Here is a 19,818-nt window from a genome sequence, read left to right as displayed (position 1 = left end):
ATGTGTATGTGTATATTTTGCATTCTTGTTGAACTCACTGCCTCAGAATGTTGATTCTGTACACATGTACTAGTCCTTTCAGCCACTGGCATATCTCTTTTTTTAAGTGACCCACAAACCTTTCCATCCTGCACTGCGGTGATTTCTGTGTCTAAAGCAAGGTGGTGATGGAGTTTTCCAGCATGCCTGGTCCCAGGTCTTGCTACTGAACGATTGTCAGATTGTGTTAAGTGATGAGCACTTGCGTTAAGCTGTTAGTTAGTTGCTGGGTTGCACCAAAGTAACACATTAGTTTAGTCAAGGAAAGCACCCTCAGAGGGACTCGAGGTGTGTGTAGAGGTGGAGAAATAAAGGCGAGAACCTGGCTTTGTTCCTACTAAGCTTCCCATGCTGCTTTTTATTGCTAGCTCTTCCTCCCACTTCCATATGCACAGGGACTGTTGATTAGCCTGTGAAATTATCTGAGAAACAGGTTTAATCTTGAGGGGTGGGGAGAGTCTAGGAAAGAAATTAGAAGAGGAAGGGTGGCTGACTCAGAGCAGCCTTTGAAGCTGGAAATGGGACAGCTTCTCAGGGCAGGCAGGAAACAACCAAGTCTTCTCAACCAGCCAACAGCACGTGCTGTCTTTATTCTGAGGGTGTTCGGGACCTCACACCCCATCCAGGCAATACACTCTGAGCTGTTGTAAATAACCTGTGGGAAGAACTACCTATTCAAAGTTTGCAACTAGTTTTACAGTTTCAGATAGAGGAGTATACATGTATGTATTTTGTTTTCATGTCCTGTTCCTTTTCAGAAAATCAAAAACACGAGTTTGAGCTTTAAGAAGAGCTAATAAGTAATGTCCTTACAACTTCGGTAAAATTTTGAAATTATTTTGGCCAACTGATTGTGAGCTCTGTTTACATCCAGCTGTGGCCAGTGGAATCTTCAGGGAAATCTGAGAAAAAAGCCAGCAACCTGAGACATAGGTTGGCAGACTTTTCCTTTAAAGGCCCACACCGGAAATATTTTAGGTTTTTAGGTCCACAAGGTCTCTGTCACAAGTACTTAACTCTGCTTTGTGGTACCAACATGGCCCTCGACAGTGTGTCAGCAAATGAGCATGGCTGTGTTCCAATAAAACTTTATTTGTGAACACTGAAATCTAAATTCTGTATATTTTTCCCTCATCAGAAAATATTCTTCTTTTATTATTTTCCAACCCTTCAAATAAGTAAAAGCTCATCTCTTGAGCTGAACAAAAATAAACAGGTGATGGGCTGGCTTTGGTCCATGGTCATACTTTGCTAACAACCCATGACCTAAAGTATTGCAGTTAGTCATATTTTTTGAAGCACCCCTCCCCCACCCGCCACCAACACACCATATCAGAACTTATCTCAGGCCTCATCACCAAGTGTGATGTGCAGAAATTGTATGAATGTTCTTTCCTTCTACCACTTGCTGTGTGTATGTATGCGTGCTTACTCAAACCATATTTTATGTAAACTTACTGATGTTTCTTAAAATACAGTAAACATGTTTTTTGAACATCAGCTACCTTGATAAACATAGGGATACTTAGCCTTCTAAAGTAGAAGCACCTGCTGTGAACTTGAGATTTAAATAGCTCAAAAGTTATAAACATGCTTATGTAAAATGTGACTTGTAAATAACAAATGGCACTTACTTACTAGGAATGTGAAAGCGTTGATGGAAATGAAGTGATCTGAAACCAATAGAATGGAAGGTGTGTCAAGAACTCCTCCATCCCTAGGTTGCATAAAAGCGTAGCCTGCCACCTAGCAGCCAAGCAGCCATCTCCCTGCGCAGGGTACTAGGCCAGCTGGGCCCATGGCATACTGATCATAAGGTGACTCCAGCCCTTGGGCAGATGGGGATGTAGAAGGCAGTCAAGGCAGAGAGGGAGGCTCGCTGATCACAGGTGGGGCCATCCCTGCTTTCTGCCCCTTTCTTCTTTTAGCCCCCAGAGCCGTTGTTCTAACTTGTCGATGGGAAATAAATGTGAGTGTGTGCAACTGGGCTCCGAGTGCCTGGCTTTCTCAGTCGCCTCCACTCTGTGAGATCCTTGAACTGGGTCTTTAGTGTAACCTGAACCCAGCCCTCAAATACAGCACCTAGTTACACAGTGCCAAGCAATTGTCACTTCTGGTATACCAGCAAGTGTTGACTCATCCCAGTCTAGGATCCACCATCAAGCTGAAAGGTCTCCAGAGATGGGATGGGACCTTTTAAGTTATTTACATTAGCAGTTGGCCCTGGAGCTGAGTCATTTTTGGTCCCTGCTTCCACAAAGAAAAATTATTTCATTTATTTCTATCCTTTTTCTCTCTTTTTTTCTCCCTCCCACCACCTTTCATACACATACAAACACATGTTCATGCACCTTATTATTCTATATCCAGAGGATCTGATTTCACCTTCAACCAGAATATCTTCAGGTGTCTTTCTCCATCTGTGATTGAGATACTGTTAGGAAAATAAGACAAGTCCATCCCCACTCCTCACTTGTATTGGGACAAATCTCTGAGGTTCAGGCCGTGGAGTCTGAGATGGCAGGCTTTAATCTCATGGTGATGCACGTAACAGGTAAAAACAGTCGTCAGGTAACTGTGTGGAAGTGATCACAGGTCTGGTGGCTTCCAAAAGGATCTCATCAGTCACTCCAGATTTTTCCACTGGCTGCCAGTGAACATGGCATTAAGTACCTTTGACTTTCTGCAGATGGTAGATACTGGAGGTTTGCATTGTAGTGCTCGAATATGCAGTTTCATACACTGAGGTTTTATTTTTCTTCTTTTGTTGTGGGACTTAAAATCAGGATCACGGTGATTTATATATCATAGAAATAAGGAAAGCAAGTGCCCTTTAATGGTTGATTTCATAGCACTTTGTAAGTTCTAACAAATTAGATTTTAAAACTCTTGCTGGGACCTAAGTTGACTTTTGGGGGTGAGGGTGGGGAGGTTTAATACTTCACCTCTGCTTTGTTTCCATACTCAGGATAAGGCCAGGGAATTACAGTGGAGTAATTCCTAACAGTTAATTTCAAGATGAATAATTCTTTGCACCAGTGTCAGTCTCTCCGTCCCAAATATCTGAAATTATTTTATCTGCTTGCATTCATGCTGAGGACGAAATGTGGATTCCACTTCGTGTATCTTGATCACACATTCTCTCTTCAGGAGTTGGACTAAAATTTCCCTTGTGTTTCTACAAGTCCCTAACCTTTATCTTCCCTGTGCCTCTATCCTTGATCATCTTCTTTAGTGGGGCTTTGTGGGAAATACTGCGGGGGAGCTAGAATCCATGATGTGATTAAGTTCACGAACCCCGTGTTGGGTCTGAAAAAAGATGTTATACACATGAATGACTTCTTTTTTTCCCTTTCCAACCAGAAAAATAATCACAAAGATCCCAGTAGCTCATTTGGAAATATACAGAGACAGCTCAAAAATCATTTGTTTAAAAGTTAGGTTTGTGTCCTACACTTTTTTTTGTTGTTTAGGTGCACCTCTGAGAACATGCTCATCTCAGATGGGTTCTGTGTGTGTGTGTGTGTGTGTGCTTTTTTTTTTTTTTTTTTTTAAGAAAAGATGCTTAATATCATCCCTTTTGCTGAAATGAGGAGTTGACCACACAGATTGTCTGACACTTGGTTATTTAAAAATTGAGTGCCTGGTCTCCAAATATTTGGTGGAACGTGGTAAATCATTTTAACAAAGGTTTGTGATTGTGTGGACTTCCCTTCCGTTGCTTGCTCTGTTTTAGTACTAAATGTGCCTCATGTTTCTCCCCTGCCGCACCACGTCTTTCTCTGCACTATCGTCACTGTCATCTACTGTCTTCCAACTAGTAGCCAGACTCTTTTCTGCGGATCAGTCTGTTACTCTGGGAGCTCTTGACAGTAGCCCTTAAAATATGTAACAGTTCCCTTTCCTTCATTAAAAAGCTGTAAAACCTTCATGTGAAATAGCTAAGGGAGCATATATAGTAGGAGGAGAGGCTTTTGCTCCTGCAGGCACCTTGCAAAGGGGACTATTTTTCTTATATGATATAAATGAAATCTTCACTCTGCCCACTTTCACACCCACGCGTGTACTGAGCGTCTCCAAGGAGACCAGGAAGCCGGGAGTCCAGTGATGGTGAATCCTGCTCGGAGACAGCAGGCTGGAGTCGCAGGCAACTCTCCCAGGCGCCCTGGCTTCCACATTCCCCTCTCCGACAGCGTCTCTTCTGGAGGCTCTTCCAGGCAGGCTTTCTCGAACATGTCTCTCCCTTCACAGACAGGATATGACATCCGAAGGGCTGGCTGTGGTGCTTTCAGTCGGCAGACCTCCTCCTGGGGCCACGGTGGGTGGGTTCAGGAGGAAGACGGCATAGGATGGGTCCATCTATCCTAAGATCTTTTCTTTGCCACCCACTTATCTCACCTTCTGTTTAGTTGCCTCCCTTTATGCCCCTTAAACAAAGGCACCACTCAACCTTACAGAGTGACTTTGAAAATGTTCTTTGTTCCAGTAGTACAGTCACAAGCTCAGTTTAGTGAGACTGGCCTTTTAGGAGAAATACGCCGATTCAGCATTTTTAGGTGTGCGCTCATGAGCCGTAATCCCCCGACCAGGCTGTTTTTCTCCTGCCCCCCAAGTTCGGTGCACAGGAACCTCCGTGCCATCTTACCTGTCCCCAACTCCGTCGTGCCACTGTAACTTTTCTTGAAACTACGTGCAGTGTCTTTTTACATAAGTGAAGTCTCTATTCCTCTTTAAGGAACACACAAGCATCACACACCTTCTGAGACTTACAGTATCAGATCCTTTTGATACATCGGCCACATTGATGTGCACATCATCTTTCAGGCACAAGCAATTAGTCACCATGTAGAAATTACTATTGATGTAACCCCAGGAAATCTCATCCCATCTTTAAACTCTAAGCACATCATTTCAGAACATTCTTGACCATCTCTTCCACGTGTCCATTCTTGTTTCTCAGCTGTGTTGATCTAACTTTGACCTAACTTGTCATGTGATTTTCTAGCAACGTCTGCACACTTCAGTTTTCCATTGCTGATACTGGTGTCTTCTTTGCAATGGTGTGGCTAGCTTTTATTCCTGTTAATTTCTTTGACAAGAAGTGTCCTCGTGAGAGTTTATTGATGACACACTTTTTTTTTTCCTTTGAACTTTTAAAAGATTGATCAGTCCTATCTTCTGCTCTTTGAAGGACTGTTTTAAGTTTTCCCTTTGCTTTATCTCTGATTCATACCACCTCTCCAGTTCCTGCCTTTAAATACGAACCATCCCATGTTATATATTCTTGAAAGAGTCACTTGTATTAGACATACCGATTTTGTTTCCAGGTTTCCAGGTACAGAATATACCTTTATGTTAACACAGAGGTCAAATTTTCTAAGCTTTTTCCTTACATAGTCCATGGAGGTCATCCTGGGCATATCTTAGCTGTTTGATCATCTCGAATAACTGTCCACAGTGTGGCTCATCACTTAGCTTTTCCTCTTTATTTGGACCCATATGAGATCAAAATGTTACTTTCAACTTGAGTTCCCAGGAGCCCTCAAGAAGAACTGGAGGAGGGAGGAGGGAGCTCTTTATCATCTCCTAAGATTCTCTCTGCCTAGGGCCTTCCTAGCCTCTCTGCCGTCCTTCTTTAAAGTCCCGATCCTTCATACTCCAAGTGTCACATCAGATTTGCGGTAGGAATAAAGTGTGGCTCGATGGATTGCCTCGTCCGAGGAACTAAGGATGAAAAATTGGCTATATCTAAGAAAAAGTAAACAAATTCTGGCAAGTGTCCCAATGGAGGCTGGTGGGAAGTTTTGCTTCCTGTTTGATTTGCCCGGAGATGGGAACGTCGGGCTCCCATTCCAGGTGCAGGTCCTGGGACCCTCTCCGTAAGAACCTGTGAGCCCGTGCACTCACGCCCCCGTCTCTCTCCCGTTTTTCTTTTAGGCTCTTCAAGTGGCAAGACATCTCCTCCTTCAGCAGCAGCAAGTCAGCGGATTAAAATCGCCCAAGAGGAATGACAAACCACCAGCCCTTCAGGTAACCATTCTTCCAAAAAGCATTGATGTTAGACACTTCGGGATAGCTGATAAGCCATTCAGAAGCAGGTTGTGCTGAGAATTGCAAGTCATGTAAGAATATCTTCTGCAGAGGGTGCATTTTTAGTTTACCAGCAGAATATAATGTGTTGGGGAAAAGATCTGTTCAACCCCATATTTTGTTGTTGGGAATAAGCTTTCTTAGTCAACATAATAGGGGGATGAGTAGTCATAGGCATGAGTTGCTTTTTTGGCAGTGTAGCTTACCTTGGGGTACACACACATGCACCTCCCTTTAGTGCAGTGGTTTTCAACCACTGGTGATTTTACCCCACAAGGGTCAGTGGGCAACATCTGGAGACATTCTTGGTTGTCATAAGTAGGGTGCATGGATGCTGCTGGTATCTGGTAGGTAGAGTCCACGGATGCTGCTAAACATCCCGCCACACCAGGGGAGCCCCCACAGTGCAGAATTATTCAGCCCAAAATGTCAGTAGTGTCAAGAACTGTCCTCAGAACTGAGGACGGTATGGTCCTTTTAATATGCCTAATAATGAATGTGACACACGCTGCATTCTTCAGTGGATGTTTTTGTTATATTTCTAAATCACGAATAAAACATGGCAAGCAATCTTTATGTAAAGATACCAAAAAAGACTGTTTTGGCAACTGATTATTTCAGACACATTGAGGGCAGGGGTTAACCAAGTGAAAAGGAGTGAGTTCATGAAAACCTAATCTGGATTTTTGACTCAAGAGTAGAAAATGGTCATAGAAATTTCCAAGAAACTGGACTCAGTTTATCCATGCCCACCTCCAAGACAGGGCCCTTGCAAGTATGAGGTGGCTCAGCTACTTTCATAGCTAGAAGTAGGCATCCCCCAAGTGGGAAGCAAAGCTGAGCTTCTCATCCTGAACAAATGGAGACCAAATGCATAGCAGTAGTTGGCAGGTATAAGTTGGTGCCAATTTAATGTGGTCATGAGGTCAACCCAGATGCTAACTTGTGTTGACTTGTCTCAGATCAGAGTGAACCAATACCAGCTCCCAAATTACCCTGCAAAGATCAAATTGACCTTGGGCAACGAGTTCTAGTTCTCATCTACTTGGGGAACTGTCACTGTCTAGGGGAAAGTTCAGCCCTCAGTTAACACTTTATTGGAAGAGTTTGAATGGCAGCGTGCGTTGTTTGCTAACCCTGCCCCAAACACGTTGCTTGGTAAGCCATCTCCAATCCATACGCCTTTTAATGTACGTGAATTCTGGGGACAGTCTTAATGAGGTACAGTGCCATTGAGGGCCTCTGGCAGGTGCTGTAAGAAATGCTTTGTTGTACAGATGTCTTAAGAACAGCTCTGGAGGATGAAATATGACTGTGTTGACCTTTCAGCTGTGAGCTTATTTGTCAGGATTCAAATAAGTTGAAAGGATCAAACTGAACAGTTTCCGTAGTCAGTCTGGGAATTGTGTTTCAGAGGTCAGCGGCAGGGGCCGCATTGCAGATTCCAGAACATAGCCAATTGTTGGTATATATTAAAGTACTGGGGCATCTCCTGCAGACAGAGACACAATTAAAATTCTAATTTATTAATGTATACAGGGAGCTAGCCCAGCCTGTCACTCAGTGATTCAAATGACTGTCCGTTCTTTCTGCCTCCCTCTTGGAGATCTCACAGCCTTAAAAACAGTGCAAGTCCTCTGGAATTTGTCAGACCTCAATTGCATTGGGAAAATGACAATATGTTATTGGGTGAGGAATTTTAACACATAGTTGGCTGGTGAGAGATAATTCTATAAAAAGTACACATGGTGTCTAATGCACTGCTCTTCAGTATTGAACAGCATTGTAAATTTTTTAGTACTAGATGCATTTTCCCTCCTACTTTTTAAAACACATATGGCATTTTTAGGTAACTTGTTTCCCAAGATGAACGAAGTTGCTTTTGGGCTAAATATGTGAAGTAAAGTTTCAGGGAATTTCTTTCTGAAGGCTCCTTCTCTTCCTGCCCGTCATAAGCTGCTTAGCCACCAGGGGAGCATGATACAGTGAGTGCGCTTGATTTTTCTTGGCAGGGATAGTGTCACAACCAACCAAACATTGTGCTGAGCACTTCAGTCCATACAAGAAGTGCAGGAGGAGGGGGCCATCTTCACGCTGGTTTTGCTAAAGGAAATGTTTTGAGTCCCTTCCTACCCCCTCAGCAGGAGAAGTGACCCGCATAGAATTTAGACCAACCTTAGGGAGTTGATTGAGGGGGGAAAAAAAGGTTGGTTGTCATGTGTGCACACATGAGCATGTGTGCAGCCTAGACTGTGTCTCCTCAGCTGCCTGGTAGGGTCGTGCAAATTCCCTAAGCTTTATTAGGCTGGCTGGCCTGCCTCAAACAGAGAGGAGGAATTACTAACCCTGTTCAATGGTATAGTCTCTCGTTATAAAAATATGTCTACATCTAGTCTCAGTGATTCACGGGAGAAATAACCTTCACATTTAAATGTATCTTGCCATGCCACATCCTGTCTGGGGCATCTCAGCCAGAGTGGCTGAGAAATGAAAGGGAAATCCTATAGCAAATCCTAACTGTGGCCATTTCTGATCTTCTTACGCTTCATAACTACACGGAGAGACCTATTTTCACAAATTTCAGATCTTCCGCATAGAGGGAGGCCTGACAGGGAAGAAGGATTTGATCGGCTGATTGCTTGAAGAAGAAGAAGAAGAAAAAAAAGAAAGACCTCAAATCCCCAAATATACTGTGACTTATATTTTAAGCATATATCACACTTCTCTGCTTCAGGTTTGGCAATGCTCTCCAGTTTCACAGGCTGATGACACAAACAAAAGAAAATGGAAAGTTTAGGGGAGGCTATGAGTGGTTACTCGATAGAGATCACAAAATGTAGTCAAACATCACCAATTTGGACTAATTTCAGGGAGACAAGTAAATAAGAGAAAAGTGATGCTCTCTGCAGATACACATGCAGAACTGGACCTGAGCTGGCCACATTCTTGGGTAACATCGTAGTAATGAAGGCATTAATTGGGTGTAGATAATGCTTCTCAAGTTCTTGAAAAACATTCTCCTTAGTAACCTAAAAAGCCCTTTATTTAATCCCTTAATTTGCTTTGCAAATTTTTTTTTTTATGAATGATACGCATGAAAATTGAAAATTGGCCCCATTGTCAATTCAGAATCAGAATGCTCTGAATTAATTAAATGGAACTTGGTGAACATTTCTGAAACAGCCACAACACTCAGGGCATTGCGCTGATGCTCCTAGACACGAAAATGTCGAGACTGTAGACCCTGCCTTCAGGATGCTTATGACTTGTCCAAGAGTCAACAAGGTTTTGCTGCAAAAAAAAGATTATATGTGAGTAAAAATAGTAGGCTTGCTTTTATAAATATTAATGTACTTCTGAAGTTTGCTTAAAGAAGTGAAATAAATGCTTAACAGCGCAGGTGTGCTCAGAACCTTGAAAATGTGTAACTTTACTGGCTGAAGATTAATTTGTGCGTAGATGAGCAATTTTATTGATCGAATTTTGGAATTTTGACCACCATTTCTGGGTAGTGATTCTTTAAGCATTTTAGTTGTTGGCACAAGTACATAAACTGGAAGGAAATCAAATGACACATTTTCTCCTAAGAAAGTATAAGTACATGTGTATTCTGGCAGCATTAAAGTTAGGAAAAAAAGTAAACCTTGTGTGTTGCTCGCAGTAGAAAGCTGACCACAGTTTCAGGCCATCTATAAAGAATTTGAACTTGAATCCAAGCATCTGATAATATTTTCTCAGCCTGTCCGCCTCCTTCCAAAGGTTCTATTATGTGCTAGCCCCTCACACAAATCATTTTACTGGAATAAAGGCTATTGTGGGGTCAGCCATGTGGTCCAGTTGCATGGTTGGGGTTATAACTGAGGACTCCTGCTTTAAGGAGAGGAGATTAAAATGCAAGATTCAGCAGGTGGTGGTTGTTGTGGGGTTTTTTTTAGCATTTTTATTTGCCATTATATAAAACATGCTTTAGGCAGCATTTTTGCTTTGCATTAATGCCACATATAATCTTAGTACCTCATATGATTTCCACATTATTCACTAAAGAATAAATTGGAGAGAGGAAGCCTTTAAAGGAAACTACAATTTTATGTTATAGATCGTGGAAGGGAATGGCTTTGAAATACTGATCCTTAAAAAATATCCCTATGCACTGAATTAGTAAAGTGGATAATTTAGGTGAGGGGGGCAAATTACTATTTTCTTAAATGTCTGAAGTTAGAATTGGCATTCGTTGGCATTACATTGATGTGAAGTGTTGGAACTGGGGGATCTTTTAAGATTTCATTGTTACTGCACAACTTTGGAGAATCCCCAAACCCTAAAAAGTAAGTCTTGCTAAGAAACACTAAAATAGAAATAATGCTTTAAAAATGACTATTAAGTCAGATTACACCCACCATGAAAAATATGTAGAAAGAGGGACTCCTTCCTCCGAAAAACACACATGCACACAGATTTTGGGTCCAGTTATAGGACCCTCAAGAAGTCTACCTTGCTGCCCAGGTTAAATACTCTTGGTTTAAGGATTTTTTTTTTCTTTTTTTCTAAAATAGTATGTTTCATCCATAACTCTGGAATCCTGATATGAGTCATACTCCAATGAGTCTAGTAATTTTTGCTATTTGAGCTTCAGTTATATACAGGCTGACCCTATGTCCCAATCTGCCCAGGACATCTCAACCTATGCCTGTTGACTAAGCCTTTATGAAAAAAAAATCTCACTTTTAGAAGTATCCCAGGTAGGACATTTAATTATATCGTCACCTTACTTATGGATCTCTAAACATTAAAACACACAGTGCAGCACTAATATTTAAAATGCAAGCATTTCTTTGTCATCATAGACGTGCAAAGATGGTGTTTAGTAATTGTCTGATGTGGATTACCCTGTAGCCACTCTGTGGTATAGGACCTGTCATTAAACCCCTCCGTGGATGAGGAGAAGTAAAAACAGAGGTTAAGTGACTTGCTGCCGAGGACAGTTACTGCTCCAGGATGGGAAGTCAGGATTCTTGGGGGGCCTCAGCCAACCAGTACACCCTTGGGAAGCTAATTATCTCCTCTCTTTTGATGGGTATTTACTTAGCATCTACTGAGGACTGTGTTTTCCATAAATAAGCAAATCATATATTTTCCATATCATAAGCAAAATAAAACCAAGCCAGTGAAAACCAATTCCACTGCAAATATGTGGGTTTCTGTTACGAGGACTGAGATTTGCATAATTATTCTAATTGTCACTGTGTGTGTGTGTGTGTGTGTGTGTGTTTCTCACAGCAGTGAGCAACAGCAAAGAAAAGTTCTTAGTCTCAAGGAGGAGTGCTCCTGGGAGCGTCCATGTGTCGGAACATGGACTAATGTGTTATAATCACTGTTGGGGCTACGAGGTGGGGAGGGATAAGGGAGAAAAAACATAGTTGACTGGTCAAAAATGTGTAAATCGCTGACAAAATGACACATGTAATTAAGAGTGCTCCTACCATTTTACCTTGTGGTTTACACCTCCAGTGTTGAAAAAGAGAGCAACTCCCACCTCGCTAATTACCATTATCACTGAAATGCTAGGGTTGGAGTCATTAGTTCCATGTGCATTTAATTAGAGGAAGGCTGAAATTGGATTTAACTTATTACTTTTTCATGGATCACTTTCTTGTCATCACTTCAAATTGGATTGCAGCCCCAGGTAACTAATTATGAGAGCCACAGGATCAAGAGTGAAAAAAAAGGTAATTAGGAATAACACTGTTGGACCCTTCCTGGTCATCCACTTGTGCTTGGGGGGCTAGAGGGGGGAGTGCAGGGGGAGGGGGGAAAAAACCTACTGAGCCATAGTTTGTAGTATTACAGATTAGGGAGTTTGAGGGATGTACGGCCGCTGGGCATCATGGGAGTCTGCCACCACCCAGAGTGGTTTCTGTGATGTACAGCTGAGTTGAAGATGTCAAATCGACGTGGTTCCACAATCAGTGCCTGAATACCTAGATTAAGCTTGGAAGAGCCACAGATTGGTTGTAGGTATGAGGCTTCTCAACAACAGGGTAGTCTGAGGGTCTCACATATCTGATTACAGCCAAGCTGTCAAGACGCCTCGGAAAACACAGAATATTTAAGATGCCATCCTAAAATACAGAGTATTTTAAGTACAGGGAGTTAGAATTTAATGAACATATTAATGTTCCAGAAACATCATTCATATCTGACAGGAAGACGTATCAGTCAGTACAACAGTAAGGCTCAGGGTTGATACATCAGGAATTTTTGTCAGAGTTTCCAGCAGACCATAATACCCAGACCATTCACTTGGCTTCTGGTTTGCTCAGCACCCCGCCCCAGTGTTGTGGATAGGCTCGCTGGGGTTCTGTTTCTCCTTCCACCCCCATCGAAAATACTTTAAAACAAATTACATCGTTTCCATGTGCAGGGCAGAATTCAGAACTGCAAGCAATCAATTTTATTGACATCGTTTGAACAAATGTTGATGACAGTTCGAGGATGTGAAAGGATTAGATTTTTAAAGTCACCAGTAACTAAGTGTGGCAAAAAAAAAAAAAAGATTATTGAAATGTAATCTCATTACTCAAAAAAAAGTCCTGTGAGTTAGACTCTCCTACGAAGGGATTCTGCTTTGATAGTGTGTGATAGCATGGTGAGAAGGCTTGATACCGACTCTGTGGGTCGCCTTGAAGGGAGAAAAGGCTTCTCAGGGAAGTGAATCACCAAGCAAAGATGGCTTGAGTTTCCTTAAGTTGTTTAAAATGGGTTTCAGTGTTCTGTCAATGTAAGCAAATAATCATGATTCAGTCCTGGGTGACTTTCAAACCTGGGTAAGTGAGGCTTGCTCATTATTTTCCGAGGACTATAGGCCGTGGTGTGCCCACCCAACAGAGGCCACTACATTATTATCCCCCAAGTGACAAAATAGTCTTCCTGGAATTATGAATCCTTTTCCTGGGTGAACCTTCTAAGCAAAATTGCAAGAACTAAAAAAGTAATTCATCAAGTCTAATGCAGAAAATTAAAGCTTTTTTTTTTTTGCCCTTTTTTTGGAACATCTTAAGTTAATTTAGAATTTTTGTACACAATATTCGTCTGTGGTTGAAAGGGGGCACAGCAAGGTCAAGTGAGGTAGTGTTTTCCATTTTTCCGAATGACTCTCAACAGTGCGCGATAAAAGCAAACTCCTTTATTTTGTAAGTCTGCAGGAATTTCTGATGAAGTGCAGAGGTCACGTTCCCTGTCAATTTGAGTAGCCAGCATTTTCTAACTACTGTTTTTTTCTTCCTTTCTTGTGTGTCTTTTCTTCCCTGCCCCGCCCCCCCACCTTGCCATAAACCGTGGCACTTTTCTGACACATGCACAGTGAAGTCCTCCAATCTGAAACTCATTAGCACACAGCATTGGACCCTGTCCAGTGGTTAGAAAATTTCCTGAAGCCTAGAATAACAGCATTTGGTGCAAGCACCCTGGGCCAGAAGTGACAATGGGGGTAGTCGCACTTCCCTGGCGCCCTGCCCGGTCGGGAAAGCCAGCTGAGCATGCAACACAGTGAGACAGAGGTCAAGCATATGGGATGGGCTTGAAGAGTTTGGTCCTTAGAGAAATAATGCTTTTGAAATCACAAGGCAATATCTCTCTTTCCCTATGCTTATTATTTCAATGGGCTTGGAGGTATTTATCAACATTAGCTGCAAGGATATGAAAGCAAACCATTAGAGAAATAGGAGGAAAACCAATTTCCACAAGATAATATTTCTCTTCTGTAACTGTTGGGCATTGCAGAACGTATGGATCTGATTCATTCATTCATTCATTCAGATCTTATACCTTGAGCATCACTCTATCCACGTAATGTGAGCAACATGAGAAACCCTTCCCCTAATACCATTAGGAAAACTACACAACTCACCCGTGGGTCAGGATTGTTTGAGCCAGGTTTTAAGAAAGAAAACCATGTCCCAGAATTATAACAGTAACAGTGTTGAGTAGTAAATACTTAAATTGTACTTTCTAGGAGCCAACTACTGTACAACCACCATATGGGGACAAATTCTATTATTATTCCCATTCTACAGATGAGGAATGTGGGGGCATAGATAGTCAGCTTGTCCAGGGCCCAGCAGCTGATAAGTGGCTGAGCTGGGATTCAAGCCCAGTCTGGCTCAAAAATCTATGCTGTTAACCATGCCCTCCAGCCAACTCTTTCTGAGCTACTACCTCCTAGCAAACAGGGGCAGGGAAAGGGATGGAATGAGAGTGGCGGATGCCTAATGTGTCTTACTAACCACCAGACCACACTGTCTCCTAATTTGGACATATGTTTATAGGCATGTTTGAAAAAAGAGTGCTTGTAATTGAAATATGCACTTTCTAAAGGGAAATGACGCTTGGGAAAGATGGGTATTACTCAAAGCCAGCAGACGACTCTGCGAGTAATTGTCTAAAGACAGCCGTTGAAATTGAGAAGCAGTTTGGAAAATGTACAGTTTGGGAAACGTGTGTACCGATGTAATTATGGTAGTTGTGAGTTGATGCCATGCCTTGTAACTGTTTTTGTATTTCTTGGGCCTTTGTACCGAGCTGTGATATCATGAGCAAACTATTATAAACATAGCATGGATATAGCATGCTTGTGTAACAAAAGATCGGGAACTTAAATTAAGTTTGTTTTCCTTGTCATATTGTAAAAATTTATTATGTGTACTGTGTATATTAGAAACAGATTTGGGTAATTCTGTCTAAATGAAGTCATTCCGGCTATTTCCAGACTGTCTGTTTTTGGTTGTGAATAATTTTCATACATCAGATGGTTGTCATATTTAGTCGCTCTCAAAATTTTAAAGAGAACATATCCCATTTTGAACTTTCGGTGGACTTCAGCTGCCTTGCAGTTGGGATAGTTTGAGTTTGAAATCACTGCCCATTAAATTGAGACTGAATACTGGTCATTTCTAAAGAGTCCAGGGCTGCTCCATTCTATTCATGACTTCTCCCCTTCATCAAGAGAACAGATTTTTAACTACTTAAGTAGTAGAATTTAAAGCTGTCAGAGCACAATTGGGCGAAGAGTGCCAGCCCTTGTCCTTTTATGTTACATCTCGTTGAGGGAATTTTGTAAACATTCAGGCAGACAGAGCCCAGCATTTATCGGTGTTGGTGGTAAAATACGGGTCTGAAATGGGCTCGTTCAGAAGCCTTGGATGACTCAATCCTTCCCGGCCCCTTTCCTCTGACTCCTTTTGCTACTAAGCTTTCAGAGCCTCACTCTCCAGCCTGCTGCCTCAACTCTTATTTTATTTTTTTTAACCAGCCACTTTCCATCGTTACTTCCCCCATCTGTGGCTTTTCTCATCATTTTCTTAAGCTTTATTGCCATCCCGGCTGCATTCAGCAGTCACATCTTCATCCTCACCTCCACCCGTCTGACCTCCAAGCAGCTAACTCATCCGTTGGCTAGCTCAGCTGTTTGAAAAGTGCCTTCTTTCCGACCACCTCACTTCAGTGCCCCACGTGCCCACGCTGTTCCCTTTCTGCTCCCCAGTCCTCCTCTGGAACACAAGTTCCTTCCTTTCCGAAAGCTGAGTTTCTCCGAGCTTCTCCAGAGGTGCCCATGGCCTCCCAGCTTGTTCTCCTGCCTCTACACCACCCATGACTCCAGTATTGCCTGTCGCCCTCCTGCCCGCCCACCCATGGCTCAGTCTCAGCTCACCAGCCCAGCGATTTCAAGTATCTCTAATCCAACTGATCACTTCTGTCGCTGGGCACTACCAGTCAGAGTCCTGAGTCACCCCTGACTTACTACTTTCCTTTGCTCCCACCACACCATCTGCCGCCAGATCTGCCCCTCTTCCTTCCACTGGGCGTCTTGTGTCCTCTCCCTTCGCTGGGTTTCCCCTCCTGCTACCTTGTTCCAGAGTTCAGGCCTTCAGATGGCGCATGCCTGGATCTCGGCAGGGAATGATGACCTGCCGTCCTCCATCCTCTCCGAGTATATTCTATTCCCTCTGTGTTGCTCCCATCCTCCCTACTGCTTTCGTCCTCTCCTTAAATTCTGTGTCACTGCTGTTTGAAAACGTCCAATGGGCCGCTCAGATCTATCAGTCCAAGTCTGAATTCTGCTGCCTTCATCTAGTCTCCTAATATTCCGTCTTCGGATTAAGTTAGATGTCCTGAGAAGAAGACTGTAGTCTTCTTACGGGGAGGCAGGAGAAGGGAATTCAGAGCCATGATTCCCTCTGTCAGGAATCACAATCCATTTGATAATCTTCCATGGTCCTCCAAAATCCAGGATTGCAAATATGAATTGTTCTGTCACCTGCCATTTAGACAGAAGGCCTGTGTGCTTATATTTTTTAGTTTAATTCCAAGAGAATTATGTCTCTATCTGCTTTTCTCAGAAGGAAACTAAGAGTCACATGATAGGTGACGTCTTCCCTATCCACATTCTCTGCCATGCTGTCCCATTCTCCTTTTTCGTTGGTATCTATTATGATCGCCTAGAAGTTCCTTTTGGTAGTATCTGGACATAGGATCCTCAGGCCAGGCACTCCCTTGTCTGTGCATGAAAGAGCTGCTTCCAGACCTAATGAAGCTGCTTTTAATAAGACATTGGTAAAATTATGTCTGGTTTGTTCTTTATTTGATAGCATAAAGGGATTGTTATTTATTCAAGGAACAGAATTAAGAGTCTGAACTACATAGAACAGACAGAGCAGTTAGTTTCCACTTGACATTGGGACAAAGTGGATCTGCTTAAAATGCTGCTTGAAGGATTCTAGAACCTTCTGTAGGATCACTGTGATTGATTAGCCATGCCTGCCTTGGGCACTGGAGTTGGAAGTAGTTGGTGTGTGTGTCTTCTACTTGCCAACTTGACATAGACCCATCTGACATCATCTGTGCTGCTCACATTCAGAATAGGGAAGAGTTTGGGATTCATTTTTCTGGGAAGCCCCCATAGAGCCTGTGGTCACTATTCAAAAACTATCTAAAGTTAAACATGTACTTTTTGTTTTTCCTTATATCCTTGGCTAAGACTGAGCAAATCGTTTTCTTATCCTAAAACTCTACCTCTTCAGAGTAAAAAACGAGGCATGATTTGTCCTCAGGGGCACAGGATTTTGTATACCAGGCTACCTTACAAGCTCAGTGTGGTAGGTGAGAATATCAGAGATGGTGTTTCTGAATATTCTGAGAGGAGGCCCATTGTGATTCAGGGCATGGCCTCTGGGTTTGGCTGCCGATACCAGGCATAGTGCGACCTTTCCTCCTGTGTTACCCAGGAAGAGTAGCTTGCCCTCTCTGTATTTCCATTTTTCTCATCTAGAGAATGTAGCTGATTACTTCATCTACCCGAAGGCAATTGTGAAGATGAAATGATTAATGCATGAAAAGTGCTTGCACAGTGCCTGGGACACAGTAAATTCTCAGAAAAGTTAGCTCTTCTCAGAATTACATAAATTCCTTCGAAAGGGAAAATGAATGCCTATTAAGCTCCACGTAATATTTTAATTCACTTGATATCAGTCACTAGTCAAATGCACGTTTTAGCAGCATCACAGGGCTTTCCCTTTCTGCACGTAGGCATCTTGTAGTTAAGGAGACTTGATGGAAAGACATCAGCGCTGCATCTGTAAAATGGGGATGGTCATAGAGCCTGTTGTATGGAGTTGTTAGGAAGATTAGGTGAGTTCCTACTCTTGAGTAGTCTGGAACGGTGCCTTGTCACTCAACTAGTACTTAGTACTGTCAGCTGCTGTCATCATTTCTGCCACTACTGTTGCCTGAATTATCGTGATGGAGCATTATATATACTCCTAAATATGTTCATTCTGGCATAAATGAGGGTCGTGCTGCTCTAAAACCTCCATCCTGGTCTCCCTTTTGTTGTTGTCTTCCCTGAATTTTATATAAATTAATTCTGGGTTGTCTTTAACAGTCAAGGACCTAGTCCCTAATCTGAAGTCTTGAAGCTGTGGCATTCTGCACCCTGCCTGGCACAAAGCAAGCTACTCATAGATAACTTGTTTCACTAATGAGTTAGTGAATGAGTGGAGAATGAATGAATGAGTGAATGAAACCGTGAACTATCTAAGCCAAAAAGAAAGGAAAATAGATACTGCTTTAGTTGAAGAGGTCTGCAGACTGGTTGGTCTCAGGTTCATAAACCTCTAGGAACATTTTTAGACCATAAACACAGCATTGAAAGAATCCCGTGTGAACCTGCCTTAATCTTTCACTGGGTCCATGAAATGAATCTTGCCAAGTATTGTGTGAAAATCAGAAAACTCCTGCAGTCCTTTTTAACAGTCCTAATGTTCTATGCTTGCTTTTGTAAATTTGCTAATCTGCTTAAGGTGTAATATTTATGGCACAGAACTTTAATTCATAAGTATAGAAAATAAAGGTGACCAAAGGCAAAATACAGCAATGTATTTGGTGTCAAGATTAAGTTCAATGAAGCATAGCAAGGATGGAATAAATTATTAAATAAACTTGGAGGGAAGATGGAAAATACACCTAAATCTCTCATTTTGAAAGGAATTAGTTTACTTGATGATTTGCAACAGTATCACACTCAGGAAAATCTAAGACAAATGAAAGCAAAACAGAATTTAATTGAGCTATTATTTTGCAGACTTTGGCTTGGTTTCAGACAGTCTAATCAAATTGTGCTTTGCTCAAATAACTAATGTTAAATGCAGCCTACCAACAGATGTTTAAAAAGAGTCTAATTGGAAAATCTACATCCTGGATTTAGTCTGTCTCACTGGAAAAAATAGCTTCAGATTTATATTTTCGAAGACGACACCCAGTGACAAGCGTTCCCAGAAAAGACAGTTTTCTCCAAGGATGCCTGGTGCTTGGGTGGAATTATCTTGAGTAGTCGAAGGTGGCACTCTTCGAGAAACAAAATTAAGTTTCTTGGAAATTCTCCAGCTCTGTGCCATATAGAGCTGTACAGAGAAATCTCCTTTATCACATTACGTCACCGGAGTCCTGTTACAGTCCCTGGATCGTGTCAGGAGCCCGTGCGCTGTAATTTATAATGAGCCCTTGCAACTCATGCAAGCCACATCCTGATTGATGACATTTAAAGGGACTGTCAAGGTGACTAGGTAATGAAGTTGACCTTCCTCTATCGTCTCAGTTTCAAGTTTGTATATATAAAGAAACTATTTCACCTGCCATGTTTGCTTGGAACTTTTCATTAAAATGACAAGGGAATTGGGCTTAATAGTTAACTCTTTCCTTCCTTTAGACTAGGGGTCGGCAGACGTCTTCTTTGAAGGACCAGGTAGTAAGTTTTTGTTGGTTCCATGGGCCGTACTGTGTCCGTGGCGCTACTCTGCTGGTGTCGTGCAGAAACCGCCACGGACAGTGTGAAAATAATGAGCGTGCTGTGTTTTAATCACATTTCCTTGTGGACTTTGAAATTGGAATTTCCTATAATCTTCACATACCATGAAATAGTCTTGAATTTGTTTTTCCAACTCTTTACAAACATAAAAACAGTTCTTAGTTCCAGGGCCATACAAACCCAGGCAGCAGGCGAGATTTGGGTGTAGTTTGCTGGTCTCTGCTTGGAAGATCAGGTAGGATCTTAACAGATTGTTCATTGAACAGGGTCGCCTGAGTGAGGGCGCTTGTAAAGACTGAAATCCAACCTTCATTTACTAAGCGTTGTATCCG

General features: G+C 42.2%; 1 protein-coding gene across 14 annotated transcripts in view; it reads left to right on the top strand.

The window, feature by feature from the left end:
• Positions 1-19,818, top strand: part of FOXP1 (forkhead box P1) — a 624,795-nt gene that overhangs the window by 474,465 nt on the left and 130,512 nt on the right. For all 14 annotated transcript variants that reach the window (XM_037019201.2, XM_073230906.1, XM_073230907.1 and 11 more), the window contains one exon: positions 5,977-6,069. In XM_037019201.2, coding sequence (XP_036875096.1) covers positions 5,977-6,069 — 93 coding nt within the window. The remainder of the gene's footprint in view (positions 1-5,976; positions 6,070-19,818) is intronic.

The sequence above is a fragment of the Manis javanica genome, chromosome 3, assembly GCF_040802235.1.
Source record: "Manis javanica isolate MJ-LG chromosome 3, MJ_LKY, whole genome shotgun sequence".
Lineage (NCBI taxonomy): Eukaryota > Metazoa > Chordata > Mammalia > Pholidota > Manidae > Manis > Manis javanica.
Note: the sequence above shows the minus strand (reverse complement) of the source record. Positions and strands in the feature narration are given on the sequence as shown.